The sequence below is a fragment of the Pocillopora verrucosa genome, chromosome 13, assembly GCF_036669915.1.
Source record: "Pocillopora verrucosa isolate sample1 chromosome 13, ASM3666991v2, whole genome shotgun sequence".
Taxonomy (NCBI): Eukaryota; Metazoa; Cnidaria; class Anthozoa; order Scleractinia; family Pocilloporidae; genus Pocillopora; species Pocillopora verrucosa.
This window is the reverse complement of record NC_089324.1, coordinates 14349018-14371678: the sequence shown is the minus strand read 5'-3', so window position 1 is coordinate 14371678 and position 22661 is coordinate 14349018. Positions and strand designations below refer to the sequence as shown.

General features: G+C 40.4%; 2 protein-coding genes and 2 pseudogenes across 2 annotated transcripts; all 4 read left to right on the top strand.

Annotated features, from left to right (window-relative positions):
• Positions 1–3107: 3107 nt before the first annotated feature.
• Positions 3108–5573, top strand: LOC131770804 (E3 ubiquitin-protein ligase TRIM71-like; annotated as a pseudogene).
• A 2272-nt stretch (positions 5574–7845) lies between these two features.
• On the top strand, positions 7846–9580 carry LOC131777444 (E3 ubiquitin-protein ligase TRIM71-like; annotated as a pseudogene).
• A 1811-nt stretch (positions 9581–11391) lies between these two features.
• LOC131777452 (E3 ubiquitin-protein ligase TRIM71-like) lies at positions 11392–14150 on the top strand. Its single transcript, XM_059093755.2, has one exon. The coding sequence runs from the start codon at positions 11677–11679 to the stop codon at positions 13864–13866; it is 2190 nt and encodes a 729-aa protein (XP_058949738.2). The 5' UTR covers positions 11392–11676; the 3' UTR covers positions 13867–14150.
• A 2594-nt stretch (positions 14151–16744) lies between these two features.
• Positions 16745–19571, top strand: LOC131770831 (E3 ubiquitin-protein ligase TRIM71-like). The gene has a single exon (XM_059086561.2). The coding sequence runs from the start codon at positions 17053–17055 to the stop codon at positions 19240–19242; it is 2190 nt and encodes a 729-aa protein (XP_058942544.2). The 5' UTR covers positions 16745–17052; the 3' UTR covers positions 19243–19571.
• Positions 19572–22661: the final 3090 nt, after the last annotated feature.

Sequence of the window (22661 nt, the reverse complement as noted above, 5' to 3'; positions counted from 1 at the left end):
GGCACACAGTAAGGACGTGAACATTTGGCGTAACTGTGATATTTTATGATGAAATGACCAACTTTTACCTTCTTGTTTCATGCTGGTTACATGAGCTTTTCGAAAATTACTTGCCTCCAAAGTCCAGAAATTTTTGAAAAAAATATTCTTGGCTTCTATAACCTTTTCGATTTGTAAGTACTCAATCTTCTTCGGTTTTAGATGACCAGCTCCTTTCCTAGATAACTTTAAGACAACTTTCACTGTTACAAAGTGTCATTTTTATGCGTCAACCTCAGTTACAAAGGCCTGGTCTGAAGAATATACCGTTGCTCAATCTGAATAAACAGTTTTTCTCCATAACTTCAAGAGTTTTAGAAAATAAACGACACTTTTTAAAGAAATGTTTCGACAATTCTTCTGTTATCTTCAATTTTGATTTACACAAAGTACAAAGTTGAATTTAAAAGTGTATCACACAATGCTGATTGGACAAAAACAAAACAATAGTAACAGAACAATGAATGCAATTTACAAGGAAATTGCTTAGGGTGCTAATGATGAAGTTGAGGATTAGGTGTGGGTTGTTCGCACTGGATGTGGATAGATGCGTGAGCACTTAGTCAGTGATAGGACCTCTCGCATTTTTAGACATCTACATAATTCTCCACAATGTCGCATTCTCTGTTCTGATAAGTGTTTTAGCATCTTAGATCACGCTTCCACAACTTTCCAACTCAAAATCGAAGAATTCTGAGGAATTGATATTATAGTTTCAAATAACATTCAACCGTTCCTTCCAAATATTTAACACTCAGTTTTAAAATAGCCTGAAATTCAACCTTCCACCATAGAAGGCCATATTGCTAGAAAGAATGAGCGCCAACCTGAGAGTATCCCCTTCTCACCTGGTCGGAATCCCGCCACATCTTGCCCCAGAGGAGGGGGTGATGTGTGTAAAAAACCCCGGAGACCATTTTTTTCGACCGATAAATCTGAAAAAGAGAATAGTTTGTTTTCCTACTAGCCGGCGGCAATATCTAAAACTAAAGGCTCACTGATAGCTCCAGTGAATACTTTGTGTTCGATAAGATACTCACCATGACGGCGATACCGGACGATAAACGAAATCAGATTAGCTTCCGTTTTATTGGTCAGGGCCCATTTGAATAAAGGATGGATAACACCATCCAACGGATAAATCGCTACCCAGCAGATAAGTGATAGCAAAACGTATAGCGTTATCCACTGGATAGAAATTTTATCCTTTGAATAGTGTTATCTGACATTCAAACAACTGGGGCTAGGAAGTTGTAGCTGACATCGATGTTTCTTTATCACATCCTACTCAACAATTCGTTGAAGGAGTATCTGCCATCAGTCTATCAAAACTTGCTCAGTTTATCTAGATTCCGACACGTATGGGCGACCAAAAACTGTCCCATGTTTCTACAATTTTAGACGTGGGTTTACTAAAAAACGCACTAGCGATGAACGAAAAACTTCTGATGCTCGTCATATCAGGCGGAAATCGGTTCGCCATAGAGACAATACCTGATGTGTATCGCATCGTCGTTTCCAGCTCCTTTCCTCTCCTCGTCATGCTAGTGTGGGATATGGTGAGACTTTGGAAACCATGTTGGGTGTTGTATTGTAAAAGTTAAATCAAAGCGTTGCAGCTCAATTCCCTGACAAAATGAACGCACAGGAAGCTCACTAGTAAGTCTACTGTTAACGATATTTTGCTTACAAGAAAATCCTTACAACGTTATAACACTGGAAACAATTTTTCGAAGTACGGCAAAAAGAAGCAGTAGAAACTCCATCGGCCATATAATGACTACAGAATGCATTATTCTTAAATGTCCAAACATTAAACCTTTACACCCTAACATCAGTCTGTATATTCTCCTTACTGTTCTTTATACATTTCCTTAGGTGCGGACAAGGAGAATATGTTTAATAATCAAAAGCTTCCCTAGTTGGTGATCACTTCTTGTATTCTCGTGACCTTAATGTGTAAATCAGGGGTGATATTGTAAGGAGAAATCAGATGCTGGTCACTCTTTGGGGTCAAAGGGTTTAAGAGGAATAGATCGGTTTTACTCCACACGTCAATTTACGACTTGAAAACTTAAGCGAGAATTCGAAGTCAGTAGTGCGTGAAGACATGCAAATAATTAAAACAAAAAAGAAACTCAAGCGTGACTGGGTGATGATAGCCCAGTTTATAAATATTATTTATTTAGCTTCAGTTCATGAGGTCACGCACGTAAAACCTGTTTTTCTTAGTCAGCGTTAAGCTGTACCCTCCCCCCCCCCCCCCCCCCTACTGAAACGGAAGCGAGGGAACATCTACGCAAACCTGACACAAATCACGTCATTTTTTTGTGTGCAATAAAATATATAATTACTTTTCATTGGTTAACCCTTTTTCCTATTCTTTCGTCAATTCTGATTGGCGGGAGTTGGTAATTTATTTTTATACTAACGAACAAGATGTTAAACAAAATGCTTTCATAGTCAACTTTTCAGACAACAGCTCTCACAGAAGACCGAGTGCACTATCTTAATGTACTTAGGCAAAGAGGCTTGTCCGCCTTCAACTTTCGGTCTCTTTGCGAACGGTACTACGAAGCTACGAAATAAAAGCTAGACGGTCTCTTGCAGCGATTCTTTCGGCTGAGAAAAGAGTTGCTCTTTCTTCACGCTTGCAGCGTAACAATCTGCTAAAAGAAATCTGTAAAAACCTTGATCCAATGGTCCAACTTTTTTCGACGACTGTAGCACTGTTTACAAATGCAAGCAGAAACCGCGTGGACGTTAAAGTCTAGTTTCGCGAGAGCGATGCTAATCGAACATCGTCCTCTTCTTACTCTATACCAAAAATCGCTCATAATCTTTTCCTTTATCCTGAAAACGAAGTTTATATTTGAACTTGGATGCTGAATTGCAAATTTACCCGAAAAAGGGAAAATGAATTCACTTCAATGCTGTTGTTTATCTTGATAACCTTCACGTGCCACTTCGCAAAAAAATATTATCAAGCGACATTATTTTGCATTAACTGACATAATCTGACACAAGTGTCAGGTTTGCGGAAACGCGGTAACCTCGTTTCCGTTTAACCTTGCGGGGGAGGGTACGGCTACACGTAAGCTATGTTTTTCTCAGAATTTCAAACAATAGCTTTTACAGGCTGTGTTTACATGCAATTTTGTCGAACGCTGACAATGGAGTCCTTCTTGAGAAACCTCACCAAACAAGTTACTTGTTCGATTTGTCTCGAGACCTTCAAAGAACCGAAAATTATATCGTGTTTTCATACGTTTTGCTGTGAGTGTTTGGAAAAACACGCAAGAGTGAGCCAAAGACATGGAAGATTTCGATGCCCCGAGTGTCAGGCTGAAATCCACCTGCCACAAGGAAATCGCTTCGAAGCGTTGCCAACCAGCTTTTTTTACAACAGATTGTTGAATATCCTTGCCGTTCGACAAAGTGGCGATGGAACAAACGTCAGTTGTGGCAACTGTAACAAGACCAGCTCCAATGTCCATTACTGCTTTGATTGTGCTCGATTTATGTGCTCTCAATGTCTGAACGCACATAAAATTATGCGCGGCGCATTCGAAGGACACAAAGTGATGCCTGTTAAAGACTTCCAAGATCAAGACTACGAAGCTTTGTTTAAGCGACAGCCCTTTTGCACCGAGAAGAATCACGAGAAAGAGATGACGAGATTTTACTGCCTTCAGTGTCAGTGTTGTGTCTGCCATCTTTGCAACGTGACGAATCATAAAAGCCATGAAGTTATTTTGCTCGACGATGCGGCGGACAACGAGAAAGGAAATATCATGGCGGGTGCTTTAATGAGTCGAACAAGGGAAAACCATTTGAAGGCAAAGATTCGACAGTTTCACCGCACAGCTTCTGAGTTGCGAGACAATGCCCAACTCGCTAAACGCGAAGTTTCGCAAGCAGCAGAGCAGAAGATCGCAGAGATTCGAGAGCGCGAGCGACAAGCCATTGAAACAATCGAGACAACGTGCGTAACGAGACTCCAAAAAATCAACTCGGCTTGGGAGGCTGTAGAATCGCTGATGAAACAAAACAACAAAGTCGCCGACTTTGCCGAAAACCTTGTACATAAAGGCTCGAGCTGGGACATCATGCAAAACAAGCCAAATTTGAAACAGAGAGTTGAGGAACTTCGAGGAATCCAAGCTGCACAACACCATCAGACCTCGTTCATCAAGTTTTACCCCACTCCTGTTGTGGGCTTTAAACTGGGCGACATTGTCACCGAAGACATAGCAGACGCAAGTCGGTCCACTCTAGAGGGACTGGATCAAACTCTTCAGGCTGGTTTAGAAGCAAAGTTCATTTTATTCCCCAAATCACGTTATGGAGAAATTAGTAAGCAGCCTGATCTCAAACAGCAAATTGAAGTTCTCATACAACCAGCCGAAGATGTCATACAAGTCAATGTTTGCAACACAGAAAACGGTATAGTCGAGGTGAAATTTATACCCAAACTACCTGGTGCTTACAGCATTGAAGTGAAGATTAATGGAGATACACTCGTTAACTCTCCGTTCACTGTGGTGGTGAAGGAGCGCGAACTTATCGTGGTCGGTGAGTTGGATCTGCATTTATTAGAAGGAGAACAGGTCGACATTCTCGTTGGAATCGCGGTAAATACGAAAGGGAATATTGCTGTAACTGACAGTGGTAAACAATGTGTTTACATATTCGATAAAAATGGTAAATTTCTAAGAAAAATTAAGGTTGTAGGGGAATATATAGCCCCACGTGGCGTGACATATTCAAACGATGACGAGATTTTGATTGTGGACACAAATAACGACAGAATACAACAAATTAATATTCAGACAGGAACTGTTGTGAAAACTTTAGGGAAAGAAGGTATAGGGATAGGAGATTTTGATATCCCAGGTGATGTTTGTTTGGATGAAGATCGTCGCATTGTTGTGACCGAATTTTGTAATAACAGGCGATGTCACGTGAGGGAAAGACCATTTCCATCTTTGGCAACTTCGGCGCAGAAAAATTAAAACACCCAAAGAGCTGCTTGCCTTACAAAAACAAGTTTTTTATCTCCGATACCGAAAATCATTGCATTAAGGCTTTCGACAAGTCAGGAACATTCTTACACAAGTTTGGCAAACAGGGCAATCAAGATGGACAATTTAGGTACCCTAGTGGTTTGCTTATAGACAGCTTCAATTATCTTCTGGTGTGTGATCAGTGGAATAACCGAGTTCAGCAGTTTTCTCTGGACGGTCGCTTCATTGGTAAAAGTATCACTCATTTACCTAATCCTCGTGGAATAGCAGCAACACCAGACGGACGTATTCTCGTGACTACCTCTAAAAAAATTTTCATATTAAAGTAGCTGTTTCAATAGACACTTATTTACTTCACAGTTTGTATTCTACTTCTAATGACCCACACCGTTTCTTTCCTAATGTGCTATAATCGGAGACTGGAATTTGTAAGTTTATTCTTCTTTTCGAAGAAGCTTTGTCAAATACAACTGAACTATTTAGCTTAGAGATTTAAAATTATGTATGTTAGTGGTATTTATGCATATTCGTAATAATGTAGCACATGTAAATATTATAAGATTCTGATTGTTAAAGAATATTTTGCACTAGATACGTCGCATTACATTCATTATTTTCTTTCGATAACTTAGCACTAATTGCATATATTGCATATTGCATTCTTCTACTCGAAATAGCGATACGTGCCTGGTGCTGAAATAGACAAGTACTATGCGATATCCAGCTCTTGATAGCCCTCGCTTCCAAAAACAAAAAATACAGAAAGAACCGTTTTATGCGGTTGCGTGATTTTGTAAAATTAACTCTTTAACTCCAAGATCTGATTGTTAATTCTCCCCTCTAGCTGCTACACATTTCCTTGTAAATAAGTTACAAGTGTTTGGTGTTAGATCACGATAACAACTTCTATCTGATAAGTTTGAATATTCTCATGACCTGTTTGCTGGTTAAAGTTTAGATATTATAGGGAGAAGTTACATGTGAATCACGTCCGGGAGTTAAAGGATTAAAGGATAACTTTTTTAAAATTCTAATTGTCTTATAACTTGAAGGTGCTTGTAAGACTGTTCGTAATTGTACTTCCCATTGTTGTCGTGAAAGAGAGGGATTGGAGAGAGGATGTTTTTGATACGTCGAAATCTACCTGTATTTGACAGATGTCATGAGCGGAAATAGATGCTGATACATCAAAACATTATTCATCACTTGGATGGTTTATTTGGACCCAACATATTGACCAGCTCCCAGTTGGTTTGTTAGCTCAGTTGGTAGAGCGCTGCACCGGTATCGCAGAGGTGATGGGTTCAAATCCCGTGCGGGCCTGAATTTTTTTCAGGTCCTATTTTCAACTACTAGTTCAGTAGTGATCTTAGCTGCGAGGATCTCTTAAATTCGTTTCTTCACCGCAGTGCAAATATATGAATTTCATATATCTAAAATCATTATGGATCAAACCATATTCAACATATTCGAATGTGCTCTGTTCTGTAGTAGAGCACGCAGGAGGCGTCTAGAGCGAGAGAGAAATGTAGGGGAAAACACGAGACGTAGTCGAGTGTCTTTCCCTACTTTTTGAGTGCAACTGAGAGTATAATCTGATCGGTGGAATAGGACCACTGGTCTTTTTTAACCAATCAGATTATTCTCTTAATTTAAAGCTTTCAAAAATGTCCAACCATCAAAGTTTACAATACGCAATAGTCCATAAACTAAAATAGTTCGGCAGGTTGTATTAAACACTTCTGCCTGAAGTTTTTTATTCTTAATAAAGAGTCTGAAGGTGAAATTTTCGGTGAAATCCGGCTGAATTGTGGCTCATATCAATAGTTTCTTCGCACGACAATTAAAAACAATCTACCCAAAGCGTGTGTTTTATGAATGAACGACAACATAAAGATTCCTCGGAGTGAGAGCGCCGTAAAACTCGGCTTCTGTAAGTGGTGTGGCCTTCCACTTAACGTATTGGAAAGGCTAAATGGATCGGTAGGATTGCGTTTTTCGGATATCAAAACCATGGTAAATGGCAGTTGTAAAAATTAAATTTTTTAGTTATTTTTTCAAAAGAGGCAGACGCCAAAGCGAACAAAATTTTGCCGAATAGGAGCGAGGTTGATTTAATGCGAATTAGAGATGATACCAGTGTTGTTACTGTTGGGTGATGTTGAAGTCGAATAAACATTGCCCTGGTCAAATAAAGTACAATCCCACAAACATGGCTCTGAGGCTATGGATAATGACAAAAAGAAATGAATAACTAATCCCTCAACCCCGATGTGCTTTCCTTTGTGTTATTCGCCCAAGGAGCCAAGTTTGAATTTTAATATATCGAAAATGGCTTATGAGTCAAAAATCAAAATAAAAGCGATCACAGAGCAAAGTGCAGGGAAACGCGAGTGACCTGAAAACGTGACTGGTTATACTTTTGAATCTGATTGATTTAAGAAAGTGGCACGAATTTTCAGAACAAATCAAAAAACCAAGTAAAGCGAAGCTAAAGCAATCACAGATAACTTTCAACTGACTCCAAATAAAAAATTACTTCTTAAAACGTCTTAGAGCATGAACAGAAACACCCACGAATCATGACAAATAATCCGTTTTATGCTAATATCAAAGGCACTTCTTCCCACGCACCTTTACCTGTTCTGCTTTCCATTCAACACCCCTCTAACAAATTTAGATGAAAAATCTTAGCGCAAACACAATCAAAAGGATATAAACTAAAGTTTAGAAGAGACTCCAAAAAATCAATTCGACCCGACAAGCCATAGGATCTCTGATGAAACAAAACAACAAAGTCGCCGACTTTGCCGAAAACTTGATACAGAAAAGCTCGAGCTGGGACGTCATGCAAAACAAGCCAAATTAGAAACAGAGATTTGAGGAGCTTCGAGGAATCCAAGCTGCACAACACCATCAGACCTCGTTCATCAAGTTTTACCCCACTCCTGCTGTGGGCTTCAATTTGGGCGACATCGCCACCAAAGACATAGCAGACGCAAGTCGGTCCACTCTGAAGGGACTGGATCAAACTTTTCAGGCTGGTTTAGAAGCAAAGTTCATTCTATTCCCCAAAACACCTGATGGCGAAATTAGTAACCAGCCTGATCTCAAACAGCAAATTGAAGTTCTCATACAACCAGACAAAAATGTCACACAAGTCACTGTTTCCAACACAGAAAACGGTAGATTCGAGGTCAAATTTATACCCAAACTACCCGGCGCTTACAGCATTGAAGTGAAGATTAATGGAGATACACTCATCTCTCCGTTCATTGTGGCGGTAAAGGAGCGTGAACTTACTGTGAACTTACTCGGCTTGGGAGGCAAAACAAAACACCATCAGACCTCGTTCATCAAGTTTTACCCCACTCCTGTTGTGGGCTTTAAACTGGGCGACATTGTCACCGAAGATATAGCAGACGGAAGTCGTTCCACCCTAGAGGGACTGGATCAAACTTTTCAGGCTGGTTTAGAAACAAACTTTATCTTATTCCCCAAATCACGTTAAGGAGACATAAGTAACCAGCCTGATCTCAAACAGTAAATTGAAGTTCTCATACAACCAGCCTAAGATGTCACACAAGTCACTGTTTGCAACACAGAAAACGGTAGATTCGAGGTGAAATTTACACCCGAAGTACCTCGTGCTTACAGCATTGAAGTAAAGATTAGTGGAGATACACTCGCCAACTCTGCGTTCACTGTGGCGCTGAAGGAGCGTGAACTTAGTGTGGTCGATGAGTTGGATCTGCATTCATTACAAGGAGAACAGGTCGACATTCTCGTTGGAATTGCGGTAAATATGAAAAAGAATATTGCCGTAACTGACAATGGTAAACAATGTGTTTACATATTCGATAAAAATAGTAAATTTCAGAGAAAATTGGAATTAAAGGGGAACCCACATTGTGTGACATATTTAAAGGGTGACGAGATTTTGATTGTGGACACAAATAACGACAGAATACAACAAACCAATATCCAGACAGGAACTGTTGTGAAAACTTTAGGGAAACTTTAGGGAGATTTGATATCCCAGGTGACGTTTGTTTGGATGAAGAACGTCGCATTGCTATGACCGACTTTTGGAATAATGGGATACAGGTGATGTCACGTGAGGGAGAGACTATTTCCATCTTTGGAAACTTCGGCCCGGAAAAATTAATACACCCAAAGAGCTGCTTGCCTTACAAAGACAAGTTTTTCGTCTCCGATACCGAAAATCATTACATAAAGGCTTTGGACAAGTTAGGAACATTCGTACACGAGTTTAGAAAAAAAGGCAATCAAGATGGACAACTTAACTACTCGAGTGGTTTGCCTATAGACAGCTCCAATAATCTGAACCGTCGCTTCACTGGTAAAAGTATCACTCATTTATCTCATCCTCGTGGAGTAGCAGCCACTCCAGATGGACGTAGTCTCGTGACTACCCCTAAAAAAATTTTCATATCAAAATAGCTGTTTCAACAGACACTTATTTACTTCGCAGTTTTTGTTCTACTCCTAATGGCCCGAACTGTTTCTTTCCTGATGTGCAATAATCGGAGACTGGGATTTGTAAGTTTATTCTTCTTCTCGAAGAAGCTTTATCAAATACAACTGAACTAATTAGCTTAGATATTTCAAATTATGTATGTTAGTGGCATTTATGCATATTCGTAATAATGTAGCACATGTAAATATTACAGAATTCTGATCGTTAAAGAATAATTTGTACTAAATAAGTCGCATTAAAAACATTATTTTCTTACGATAACTGAGCAGTAATTGCATATATCTTGCTTTCTTCTACTAGAAAGGGTGATACGTGCCAGGTGCTGAAATAGACGAGTACCATGTGACATCCAGCTCTTTTTCGGCCTCACTCCCTCCCCCCAAAAAACGAAAAACCCACTTTTTGCAGTTGCGTGACTTTTAAAGATGTCTTTCTTATTCTGTATAATTTTGACACCAGGAATATTGAAACCGTGAACAGTGAATTGAACCTGGCTGACTCATTCATCAACTTTCTTTCATTTTAAGGAATTGATCTTATAGCGTAAAATGACAATCAACCGTTCCTTCCAAATATTTAACACTCAGTTTTAAAATAGCCTGAAATTCAACCTTCCACCATCGAAAGCCATATTGCTCGAATGAATAAGCACCGACCTGAGAGTAATCCCTTCTCACCTGCGCGAAATTCCGCCACATCCCAGAGGAGGGGGGTGGGGGAGGTCTGTAATAACCCTGCAGACCAATTTTTTTTAGACCGATAAATCTGAAAAAAGAAGAGTTTGTTTTCCTACTTGCCGACGGCAATATCTAAAAGTGAAGGCTTACTGTAGTTCCAGTGAATAAACTGTCTTAGATATATGACACTCTCCAAACGATACCCGATCAACTTCGATTTCAACTCAGTCAAATTAGCTTCCGTTTTAATGGTCAGGGCCCAGTTGTATAAAGGGTGGATAACACTATCCAACGGATAAATCGCTATCCAGCGGATAAGTGACAGCAAAACGTACTGCGTTATCAACCGGATAGAGATTTATCCAGTGGAGGGTGTTATCGCTGACATCGATGTCTCTTTTCAACATCCTACACAACAATTCATTGAAGGAGTATCTGCCATCGGCTTATCAAAACTTCCTCACCTTATTTAGATATCGACGTGTATGGGGCACCAAAAACTGCCTCATCTCTCTACACGTTCACATGTGGGTTTTCTGGAAAACGCACTAGCCATAAACGAAAAAAACCTCTGAAGCTCCTCATATCAGGCGGCAATCGGTTTCCTATAAAGAAAATCCCTCAGGAGTATTGCATCGTCGTTCCCAGCTCGTTTCCCCTTCTCGTCATGTTACTGTGAGAAATGGCGAGACCCTGGGAACCATGTTGGGTGCTGTAGTATAAAACTTAAATCAAAGCGTTGCTGGTCAATCATCTGACAAACTTTCCCCACAGGAAGCTCACCAGTAAGTCCACTGTTAATAATATTTTGCCAAAAAAAATCCTTACACCGTCATAACCCTGGAAACAATTTTTTGAAGTACGGCACACGGTACCAGTACAGCCCCATCGACCATACAATGACCACGGAATACATCATTCTCAAATGTTTAAACATTGAGCCTTTACACCCTAACATCAGTCTGCATATTCTCCTTACTGTTCTTTATACATTTCCTAAGGTGCTGACAAGGAGAATATGTTTAATAATCAAACGCTTCCCTATTTGGTGATCATTTCTTGTATTCTCGTGTCCATAATGTTTAAATCAGGGGTGATATTATAAGGAGAAATTAGATGTTAGTCACTCTTAAAGGTCAAAGAATTAATGATGAACAGATCAGTGTAACTCCACACATCAATTCACGACTTGAAAACGTAACCGAGAATTCGAAGTCAGTAATGCGTGAAAACGTGCAAACAAACAAAACAAAAAGAAACCTTATCGGTCATGATCTTCTACAACAAAAGGGTGACTGCGTAATGATAGCCCAGTTTCTAAATATATTTAGATTCAGTTCAAAAGGTCACTCAACTACATCCTGTTTTTCTCGGAATTTCAAAAATAGCGTTTTCAGGCTGTCTTTACCAGCAATCTTGTTGAACGCTGACAATGGAGTCCTTCTTGAGAAATCTCACCAAACAGGTTACTTGCTCAGTTTGTCTCGAGACCTACAAAGAGCCGAAAATTATATCGTGTTTTCACACGTTCTGCTGTGAGTGTTTAGAAAAACACGCAAGAGTGAGCCAAAGACATGGAAAGTTTCGATGCCCCGAGTGTCAGGCAGAAATCCACTTGCCAGAAGGAAATCGCTTCGAAGCGTTGCCAACTAGTTTCTTTCACAACAGTTTGTTGAATATACTTGCCGTTCGGCAAAGTGGCAATGGAATAAACGTCACTTGTGGCAACTGTAAGAGGACAAGCTCCAATGTCCATTACTGCTTTGATTGTGCCCGATTCATGTGTTCCGATTGTCTTAACGCACATGAAATTATGCGCGACGCCTTTGAGGGACACAAAGTCATGCCTGTTAAAGACTTCCAAGATCAAGATTACGAGACTCTGTTAAAGCGACAGCCCTTTTGCACCAAGAAGTACCACGAGCGAGAGATGACGAGATTTTACTGCCTACAGTGTCAGTGTTGTGTTTGCCATCTTTGCATCGTCACGGATCATCAAAGTCACAAAGTTCAATTGCTCGACGAAGCAGCTGACAACGAGAAAGGAAACATCATGGCGGATGCCGCAGAGAGCCGAACAAGGGAAAACGATTTAAAGGAAACGCTTCAACAATTCCAAAATACAGCAAACAGCCTGCAAGAAAATGCCTCCGTCGCTAAACGAGGAGTCTTTCAAGCAGCCGAGAAGATGATCGCAGAGATTCGAGAGCGCGAGCGGAAAGCAATTGAATCAATCGAGACAACGTGCGTCACGAGACTCCAAAAAATCAACTCGGCCCGACAGGCAATAGAATCTCTGATGAAACAAAACAACAAAGTCGCCGATTTTGCCGAAAACTTGATACAGAAAAGCTCAAGCTGGGATATCATGCAAAACAAGCACAATTTGAAACAGAGATTTGAGGAGCTTCGAGGAATCCCAGCTGCACAACACCATCAGACCTCGTTCATCAAGTTTTACCCCACTCCTGCCGTGGGCTTCAACTTGGGCGACATCGCCACCGAAGACATAGCAGACGCAAGCTGGTCCACTCTGGAGGGACTGGATCAAACTTTTCAGGCTGGTTTAGAGGCAAAGTTTATTTTATTCTCCAAAACACCTGATGGAGAAATAAGTAACCAGCCTGATCTCAAACAGCAAATTGAAGTTCTCATACAACCAGACAAAGATGTCGCACAAGTCACTGTTTACAACACAGAAAACGGTAGATTCGAGGTCAAATTTATACCCAAAGTACCCGGTGCTTACAGCATTGAAGTGAAGATTAATGGTGATACACTCGCTCACTCTCCGTTCACTGTGGCGGTGAAAGAGCGTGAACTTATTGTGGTCGGTGAGTGGGATCTCAATTTATTAGAAGGAGAACAGGTCGGCCGTCTATTTGGAATCGCGGTAAATGCAATAGGGAATATTGCGGTAACTGACAATGGTAAAAACTGTGTTTACATATTCGATAAAAATGGTAAATGTCTGAGAAAAATTGGAGCTAAAGGGGAATTTAAAGACCCATCTGGCGTGACATATTTGAACGATGACGAGATTTTGATTGCAGACACAAATAACAACAGTATACAACAAATTAATATCCAGACAGGAACTGTTGTGAAAACTTTAGGGAAAAAAGGGGTAGGAATAGGAGAGTTTAATCACCCAATTGATGTTTGTTTGGATGAAGAACGTCGCATTGTTGTAACCGAGATTTCGAGTAATAGGATACAGGTGATGTCACGTGAGGGAGAGACTATTTCCATCTTTGGAAACATCGGCTCAGAAAAATTAAACAACCCAGGGAGCTGTTTGCCTTACAAAAACAACTTTTTCGTCTCCGAAAACGGAAATCAATGCATCAAGGCTTTCGACAGGTCAGGAACATTCTTACACAAGTTTGGCAAACTAGGGAATAAAGATGGACAATTTATCAACCCGAGTAATTTGCTTATAGACAGCTTCAATAATCTTCTGGTGTGTGATCAGTGGAATGGTCGAGTTCAGCAGTTTTCTCTGGACGGTCGCTTCACTGGCAAAAGTATCACTCGTTTACCTTGGCCTCGTAGAATAGCAGCAACACCAGATGGACGTATTCTCGTGACTACCGCTAAAAAGATTTTCATATTAAAGTAGCTGTTTCAACAGACACTTATTTACTTCGCTGTTTGTTTTCTACTTCTAATGGCCCGAACTGTTTCTCTCCTAATGTGCAATAATCAGAGACTGGAATTTGTAAGTTTATTCTTCTTCTCGAAGAAGCTTTGTCAAATACACCTGAACTAATGAGCTTTAAGATTTCAAATTCGGTTTGCCGGTGGCGTTTATGCATATTCGTAATAATGTAGCACATGTAAATATTATAAGATTCTGATTGTTAAAGAATATTTTGCATTAAATACATTGTTTTCTTACAATAACTTAGCAGTAATTGGATAGCTCTTGTTAGACCTCGCTCCCCCCCCACCTAAAAAAAAAACAAAACAAAACAAAAGACGCTTTTTGCGATTGCGTGACTTTTAGAGATGTCTTTTATATTTCTGTATAATTTTGACACCAGAAATATTGAACCCGTGAACAGTGAATTGAACTTGGCTGACTCGCTCATTAATTTTCTTTCGTCTTTTAAGGTATTAATGTTACCGTGTCAAATAACAATGAACCGTTCCTCAGTTCCAAATATTTAACACTCAGTTTTGAACTAGCCTGAAATTCAACCTTCAACATTCGAAAGTCATATTGCTAGAAAGAATGAGCGCTGACCTGAGAGTATCCCCTTCTCACCTGCTCGGAACTCCGCCACATCTTGCCCCAGAGGGGGGGGGGGATGTGTGTAAAAAAAATCCTGCCGGCCAAATTTTTTTTTTCGACCGATAAATCTGAAAAAGAGAAGAGTTTGTTTTCGAACATCTAAAAATATAGGCTTAATGATAGCTTTAGTGAATACACTGTCTTAGATAAGATAATCTCCAAGACGATGGCAGACGATACCCGATCGGCTTCGCTTTCCAAATCAAATTAGCCTCCCTTTTAATACTCAGGACCCAGTTGTGTAAAGGGCGGATAACGCTTTCCAACGGATAAATCGCTATATAACGGATAAGTGGTAGCAAAACGTACTGAGTTATCCACTGGATAGAGATTTATCCAGTGGAGAGTGTTATCCGACCTTCGAACAACCAGGACCAGGAAGTTATAGCTGACATCGATGTCTGTTATCAACATCCTACACAACAATTCGTTGAAGGGGTATCTGCCATCGCCCTAAGCAAAACTTGCTTAGTTTCAGTTTCCGGATATCGACATGTATGGGGCACCAAAAACTGTCTGCACGTTTAAACGTAGCTTTACTGGAAAGTGCACAAGCCGTCAACGAAAAACTTCTGATGCTCCTCATACCAGGCGGAAATTGGTTTGCCATAAAGACGATACCTCATGTGTATCGCATCGTCGTTCCCAGCCCCTTTCCCTTTCTCGCCATGCAAGCGTAGGATATGGCGAGACCCTTGAAACCATGTTGGGTGTTGTAGTGTAAAAGTAAAATAAAAGCGTTGCAGCTCAATTTTCTGACCTCATTTGAAGTTCGCCAGTAAGTCCACTGTTAACGGTATTTTGCTTACAAAAAAACTCTTACATCGTCATAACCTTGGAAACAATTTTTCGAAGTACGTGCAAATAGTAGCAGTAGAAACCCCTTCGGCCATATAACCACCACGAAGTGCATCATTCTCAAATGTCTAAACATTAACCCGGCTTTACACCCTAACATCAGTCTGCATATTCTCCTTACTGTTCTTTATACATTTCCTAAGGTGCTGACAAGGAGAATATGTTTAAGCTTCGCTAGTTGGTGATCATTTCTTGTATTCTCGTGTCCGTAATGTTTAAATGAAGGGTGATATTTTAAGGAGATATTAAATGCTGGTTACTCGTATGAAGCAAAGGGTTAATGAGGATTAAATCAGTTTAACTCCACACGTCAATTTACGACTTGAAAACCTAGGCGAGAACTCGAAGTCAGTAATTCGTGAAAACATGCAAACAATCAAACAAAACAGAAACCTAATCGGCCATGATCTTCTACGACAAAAGCGTGACTGTGTGTTGATAGCCCGCTTTCTAAATACATTTAACTTCGGTTCAGAAGGTCACTCACTTACATCCTGTTTTTCTTAGCCAACGTTAACCAGTAATCCCCCACCTCCTTAGGTGAAACGGAAGCGAGGGAATGTCTACGCTAACCTGACACAAATCGTGTTCCGTGACGTCACTTTTTTTGAAAGAAAATACATAATGACTTTTTATTGGTTAACCCCTTTTGCCGATTCTTCTGTCAATTCTGATTGGCGAGTTGGTCATTTATTATCATACTAACGAACAAGATGTTGAACAAAATGCTTCCATTAATTGGTCAACTTTTCAGACAACAACGATTTGAAAAGATCAGGATAGACTGGGATAGAAACATTTGAAGAAGAGCAGCATGCAGAAACCCATAGATATGTTTTTCGAAGGTAAAGATGTCTCCGTTTGTCATCAACTCGCTATGGAAAATCTTTATCATATCAAGCAGCGCCAGTGATCGATCGCCTCTCTTCTCTAGAAGAAATTAAACCGGTCACCATATTTATTGTGGCGCCCGTTAAAGCTCTCACAGAAGACATGTCCTTTGTCTTAATGTACTTGGGCCAAGGAGATTGTCCGTCATCGACTTTCATTCTCTTTGCGAACGGTGTTACGAAGCTATGAAATAAAAGCTAATTGTCTCTTTCAACGATTCTTTCGACTGGGAAAAGAGTCGCTCTTTCTTCACGCTTGCAGCGTAACTATCTCTGAAAGAAATCTGTAAAAACCTTCATCCAATGATCCAACTTATTTCGACGATCGTGGAACCGTTTACAAATGTAAGCTGAAACCGCGTGGACGTTGAAGTCTAGTTTCGTAAGCGCGATGCTAATCGAACATCGTCCTTTTCTTACTCTATACCGAAAATCGCTTATATTCTTTACTATATCCTTAAAGCAAAGTATACATTTGAGCTAGGACGCTGAATTGCAAATTTACCCGAAAAATTGAAAATGAATTCACTTCAATGTTGTTGTTTATCTTGATAACCTTCGCGTGCCACTTAGCAAAAAAATATTATCAAGCGACATTAGTTTGCATAAACTGACATAACCTGACATAAGTGTCAGGTTTGCGTAAACGCGGTTCCTTCGCTTCCGTTTCACCTTGCGCCTACACGTACACAATGCTTTCTCGGAAATTCAACCAATAGCTCTTTAAGGCTGTGTTTACAAAAAATCTTGTCAAATACAGACAATGGAGTCCTTCCTGAGAAACCTCAGCAAACAAGTTATTTGCTCTATTTGTCTCGAGACCTTCAAAGAACCGAAAATTATATCGTGTTTTCACACGTTTTGTTGTGAGTGTTTGGGAAAACACGCAAGAGTGAGCCAAAGACATGGAAAATTGCGATGCCCCGAGTGTCAGGCAGAAATCCACCTGCCACAAGGAAATCGCTTCGAAGCGTTGCCAACCAGCTTTTTTCACAACAGTTTGTTGAATATCCTTGCCGTTCGACAAAGTGGCGATGGAGCAAACGTCACTTGTAGCAACTGTAAGAAGACCAGCTCCAATGTGCATTACTGCTTTGATTGTGCTCGATTTATGTGCTCTGAATGTCTGAATGCACATGAAATTATGCGCGATGCATTCGAAGGACACAAAGTCATGCCTGTTAAAGACTTCCAGGATCAAGATTACGAAGCTGTGTTAAAGCGACAGCCCTTTTGCACCAAGAGGTTTCACGAGAAAGAGATGACGAGATTTTACTGCCTTCAGTGTCAATGTTGTGTCTGCCATCTTTGCATCGTGACGGATCATAGAAGCCATGAGGCTATTTTGCTCGACGAAGCGGCGGACAACGAGAAAGGAAACATCATGGTGGATGCTGCAAAGAGCCGGACAAGGGAAAACGATCTAAAGAAAACGATTGGACAGTTTAACCACACAGCTTCCGAGCTGCGAGACAATGCTCAACTGGCTAAACGTGGAGTTTCGCAAGCAGCCGAGCAGAAGATTGCAGAGATTCGAGAGTGCGAGCGACAAGCCATTGAATCAATCGAGACAACGTGCGTCACGAGACTCCAAAGAATCAACACGGCTCGGGAGGCTGTAGAATCTCTGATGAAACAAAACAATAAAGTCGCCGAGTTTGCCGAAAACTTGGTACAGAAAAGCTCGAGCTGGGACGTCATGCAAAACAAGCACAATTTGAAACAGAGATTTGAAGAACTTCGAGTGATCCAAGCTGCACAACACCATCAGACCTCCTTCATCAAGTTTTACCCCACTCCTAACGTGGGCTTCAACTTGGGGGAAATCGCCACCGAAAACATAGCAGACGCAAGTTGGTCTACTCTAGAGGGACTGGATCAAACTTTTCAGGCTGGTTTAGAAGCAAAGTTCATTTTGTCCCCCAAAACACCTGATGGAGAAATAAGTAACCAGCCTGATCTCAAACAGCAAATTGAAGTTATTATACGACCAGACAAAAATGTCACACAAGTCACTGTTTACAACACAGAAAACGGGAGATTCGAGGTGAAATTTATACCCAAAGAACCTGGTGCTTACAGCATTGAAGTGAAGATTAATGGAGATACACTCGCCAACTCTCCGTTCACTGTGGCGGTGAAGGAGCGTGAACTTACTGTGGTCGGTGAGTTGGATCTGAATTTATTAGAAGGAGAACGGGTCGACAATCTATTTGGAATCGCTGTACATACGAAAGGAAATATTGCCGTAACTGACATTGGCAAACACTGTGTTTACATATTTGATAAAAATGGTAAATGTTTGAGAAAAATTGGAGTTGAAAAGGAATTTGCAGCCCCATCTGGCGTGACATATTTGAAGGATGACGAGATTTTGATTGCTGACACAGGTAACGGCAGAATACAGCAAAAAAATATCCAAACGGGAACTGTTGTGAAAACTTTAGGAAAAGCAGGTGTAGGAACCAGAGAGTTTAATCTCCCAACTGATGTTTGTTTGGATGAAGAACGTCGCATTGTTGTGACCGAGTTTTGGAGTAAAAGGATACAGGTGATGTCATGTCAGGGAGAGAACATTTCCATCTTTGGAAACATTGGCCCAGAAAAATTAAAAGAACCAAGGAGCTGCTTGCCTTACAAAAACAAGTTTTTCGTCTCCGATGGTGGGAATCATTGTATTACGGCTTTTGACAAGTCAGGAACATTCTTACACAAGTTTGGCAAGAAGGGCAATCAAGAAGGACAATTTGACTGCCCCATTGGTTTGCTAATAGACAGCTCCAATAATCTCCTTGTGTGTGATCGGTTCAATAATCGAGTTCAGCAGTTTTCTCTGGACGGTCGCTTCACTGGTAAAAGTATCACTCATTTACCTGAACCTTGTGGAATAGCAGCAACACCAGATGGACGTATTCTCGTGACTACCCCTGAAAAAGTTTTCATATTAAAGTAGCTGTTTCAATAGACACTTATTTACTTCACAGTTTGTTTTCTACTTCTAATGACCCCAACTGTTTCTTTCCTAATTTGCTATACTGATTAGAGACTGGAGTTTGTAAGTTTATTCTTCTTCTCGAAGAAGCTTCATCAAATGAAACTAAACTAATTGGCTTAGAGATTTCAAAAGATACATGTCAGAGGCATTTATGCATATTGGTAATAATATGGCACATGTAAATATTATAGGATTCTGATTGTTAAAGAATATTTTGCACTGAGGACGTCGCACTAAATACATTATTTCCATTCGATAACTCAGCAGTAACTGCATATATATTGCTTTCTTCTACTAGAAAGGGTGATACGTGCCAGGTGCTGAAATAGACGAGTACTATATGACATCCAGCTCTTTTTAGGCCTCGCTCCCGAAAAAAAAATCCAAAAAAGACGCTTTTTGGGCTTGCGTGACTTTATTAGGTTAAAGAAAAACTTTTTGAAAATTCTTATTGTCTTATTCCTTGAAGATGCTCATAAGACTGTTGTTAATTGTTCTTTCCATTGTCATAACCCTGGAAACAATACTTTTAAAGTACAGCAAATAGTAGCAATAGAAATTCCATCGGCCATCTAATGACCACGGAATGCATCATTCTCAAATATTTAAACATTGAGCCTTTACACCCTAACATCAGTCTGTATATTCTCCTTACTGTTCTTTATACATTTCCTAAGGTGCTGACAAGGAGAATATGTTTAATAATAAAAAGCTTTCCTAGTTGGTGATCATTTCTTGTATTCTCGTGACCTTAATGTGTAAATCAGGAGTAATATTGTAAGGAGAAATCAGATGCTGGTCACTCTTAGGAGTCAAAGGGTTAATTAGGGATTGATCATCTTTGCATCGTGGCGGATCGTAAAAACCATGACGTTAATTTGCTCGACGAAGCAGCGGACAACGAGAAAGTAAGCATCGTAGCGGATGCTGTAATGAGCCGAAGAAGGGAAAACGATTCCAAGGAAACGATTCGACAGTTTCACCACACAGTTTCCGAGCTGCGAGACAATGCCCAACTCTCCGTACATTGTGGCGGTGAAGGAGCGTGAACTTACTGTGGTCGGTGGGTTGGATCTGAATTCATTAGAAGGAGAAGAGGTCGACATTCTCGTTGGAATCGCAGTAAATATGAAAGGGAATATTGCCGTAACTGACAATGATAAACATTCTGTTTACATATTCGATAAAAATGGAAAATTTCTCAGAAAAATTAGAGTTAAAGGGAAACCCACGTGGTGTGCCATATTTGAACGATGACGAGATTTTGATTGTGGATACAAATAAAGACAGAATACGACAAACCGATATCCAGACAGCAACTGTTGTGAAAACTTTAGGGAAAGAAGGTCTAGGAATAGGAGATTTTGATATCCCAGGTGATGTTTGTTTGGATGAAGAACGTCGCGTTGTTGTGACCGAGTTTTGGAATAGTGGGAGACAGGTGATGTCACGAGTTTGGAAAAAAGGCAAGATGGACAACTTAACTACCCCAGTGGTTTGCTTATAGACAGCTCCGATAATCTTCTGGTGTGTGATCAGTGGAATAATCGAGTTCAGCAGTTTTCTCTGAACGGTCGCTTCACTGGTAAAAGTATCACTCATTTACCTCATCCTCATGGAATAGCAGCAACACCAGATGGACGTATTCTCGTGACTACCCCTAAAAAAATTTTCATATCAAAGTAGCTGTTTCAATAGACACTTATTTACTTCACAGTTTTTGTTAACTTCTAATGGCCCGAACTGTTTCTTTCCTGATGTGCAATAATCGGAGACTGGGATTTGTAAGTTTATTCTTCTTCTCGAAGAAGCTTTATCAAATACAACCGAACTAATAAGCTTAGAAATTTCAAATTATGTAAGTTAGTGGCATTTATGCATATTCGTAATAATGCAGCACATGTAAATATTACAGAATTCTGATCGTTAAAGAATAATTTGCACTAAATACGTCGCAGTAATGGCATATATATATTGCTTTCTTCTACTGGAAAGGGTGATAGGTGCCAGCTGCCCCCTCCCCCCCCCCAAAAAAAAAACCGGTAAACGAAAAACAAAACTAAACGAAAGAACCGCTTTTTGCAGTTGCGTGACTTTTAAAAGTGCCTTTCATATTTCTGCATAATTTTGACACCAGGAATATTGAGCCCGTGAACAGTGAATTGAACTTGGCTGACTCACTCATCAACTTTCTTTCATTTTAAGGAATTGATCTTATAGCGCCAAATAACAATGAAGCGTTCCTTCCAAATATTCGAAACTCAATTTCAAATGAATCTGAAATTCAACCTTCCACCATCGAAAGCCATATTACCAGAAAGAATGAGCGCCGACCTGAGAGTAATCCCTTCTCAACTGCGCGAAATTCCGCCACATCCCAGAGGAGGGGGGTTGGGGATGTCTGTAATAACCCTGCAGACCATTTTTTTGGACCGATAAATCTGAAAAAAGAAGAGTTTGTTTTCTTACTTGCCGACGGCAACATCGAAAAGTTCAGGCTTACTGATAGCTCCAGTGAATAAGCTATCTTAGATATCTGACATTCTCCAGACGATACCTGATCAACTTCGATTTCAACTCAGTCAAATTAGCTTCCATTTTAATGGTCAGGGCCCAGTTGTATGAAGGGTGGATAACACTATCCAACGGATAAATCGCTATCCAGCGGATAAGTGACAGCAAAACGTACTGCGTTATCAACCGGATAGAGATTTATCCAGTAGATAGTGTTATCCGACCTTCGAACAACCGGGGCTTAGAGGTTATCGCTAACATCGATGTCTCTTTTCAACATCCTGCACAACAATTACTTGAAGGAGTATCTGCCATCGGCTTAAAACTTCCTCAGCTTATTTAGATATCGACGTGTATGGGGCACCAAAAACTGTCTCATCTCTCCAAGTTTACACGTGGGTGTTCTGGAAAACGCACAAGCCATGAACGAAAAACTTCTGAAGCTCCTAATATCTGGCGGCAATCGGTTAGCCATAAGGAAAATCCCTCAGGAGTATCACATCGTCGTTCCCAGCCCGTTTCCCCTTCTCGTCATGTTACTGTGAGAAATGGCGAGACCCTGGGAACCATGTTGGGGGCTGTAGTATAAAAGTTAAATCGAAGCGTTGCTGGTCAATCATCTGACGAACTTTCTCCACAGGGAACTCGCCAGTAAGTCCACTGTTAATAATATTTTGCCTAAAAAAAATCCTTACACCGTCATAACCCTGGAAACAATTTTTTGAGGTACGGCACACAGTACCAGTACAGCCCCATCGGCCATACAATGACCACAGAATGCATCATTCTCAAATGTCCAAACATTAACCCTTTACACCCTAACATCAGTCTACATATTCTCATTACTGTTCTTTATACATTTC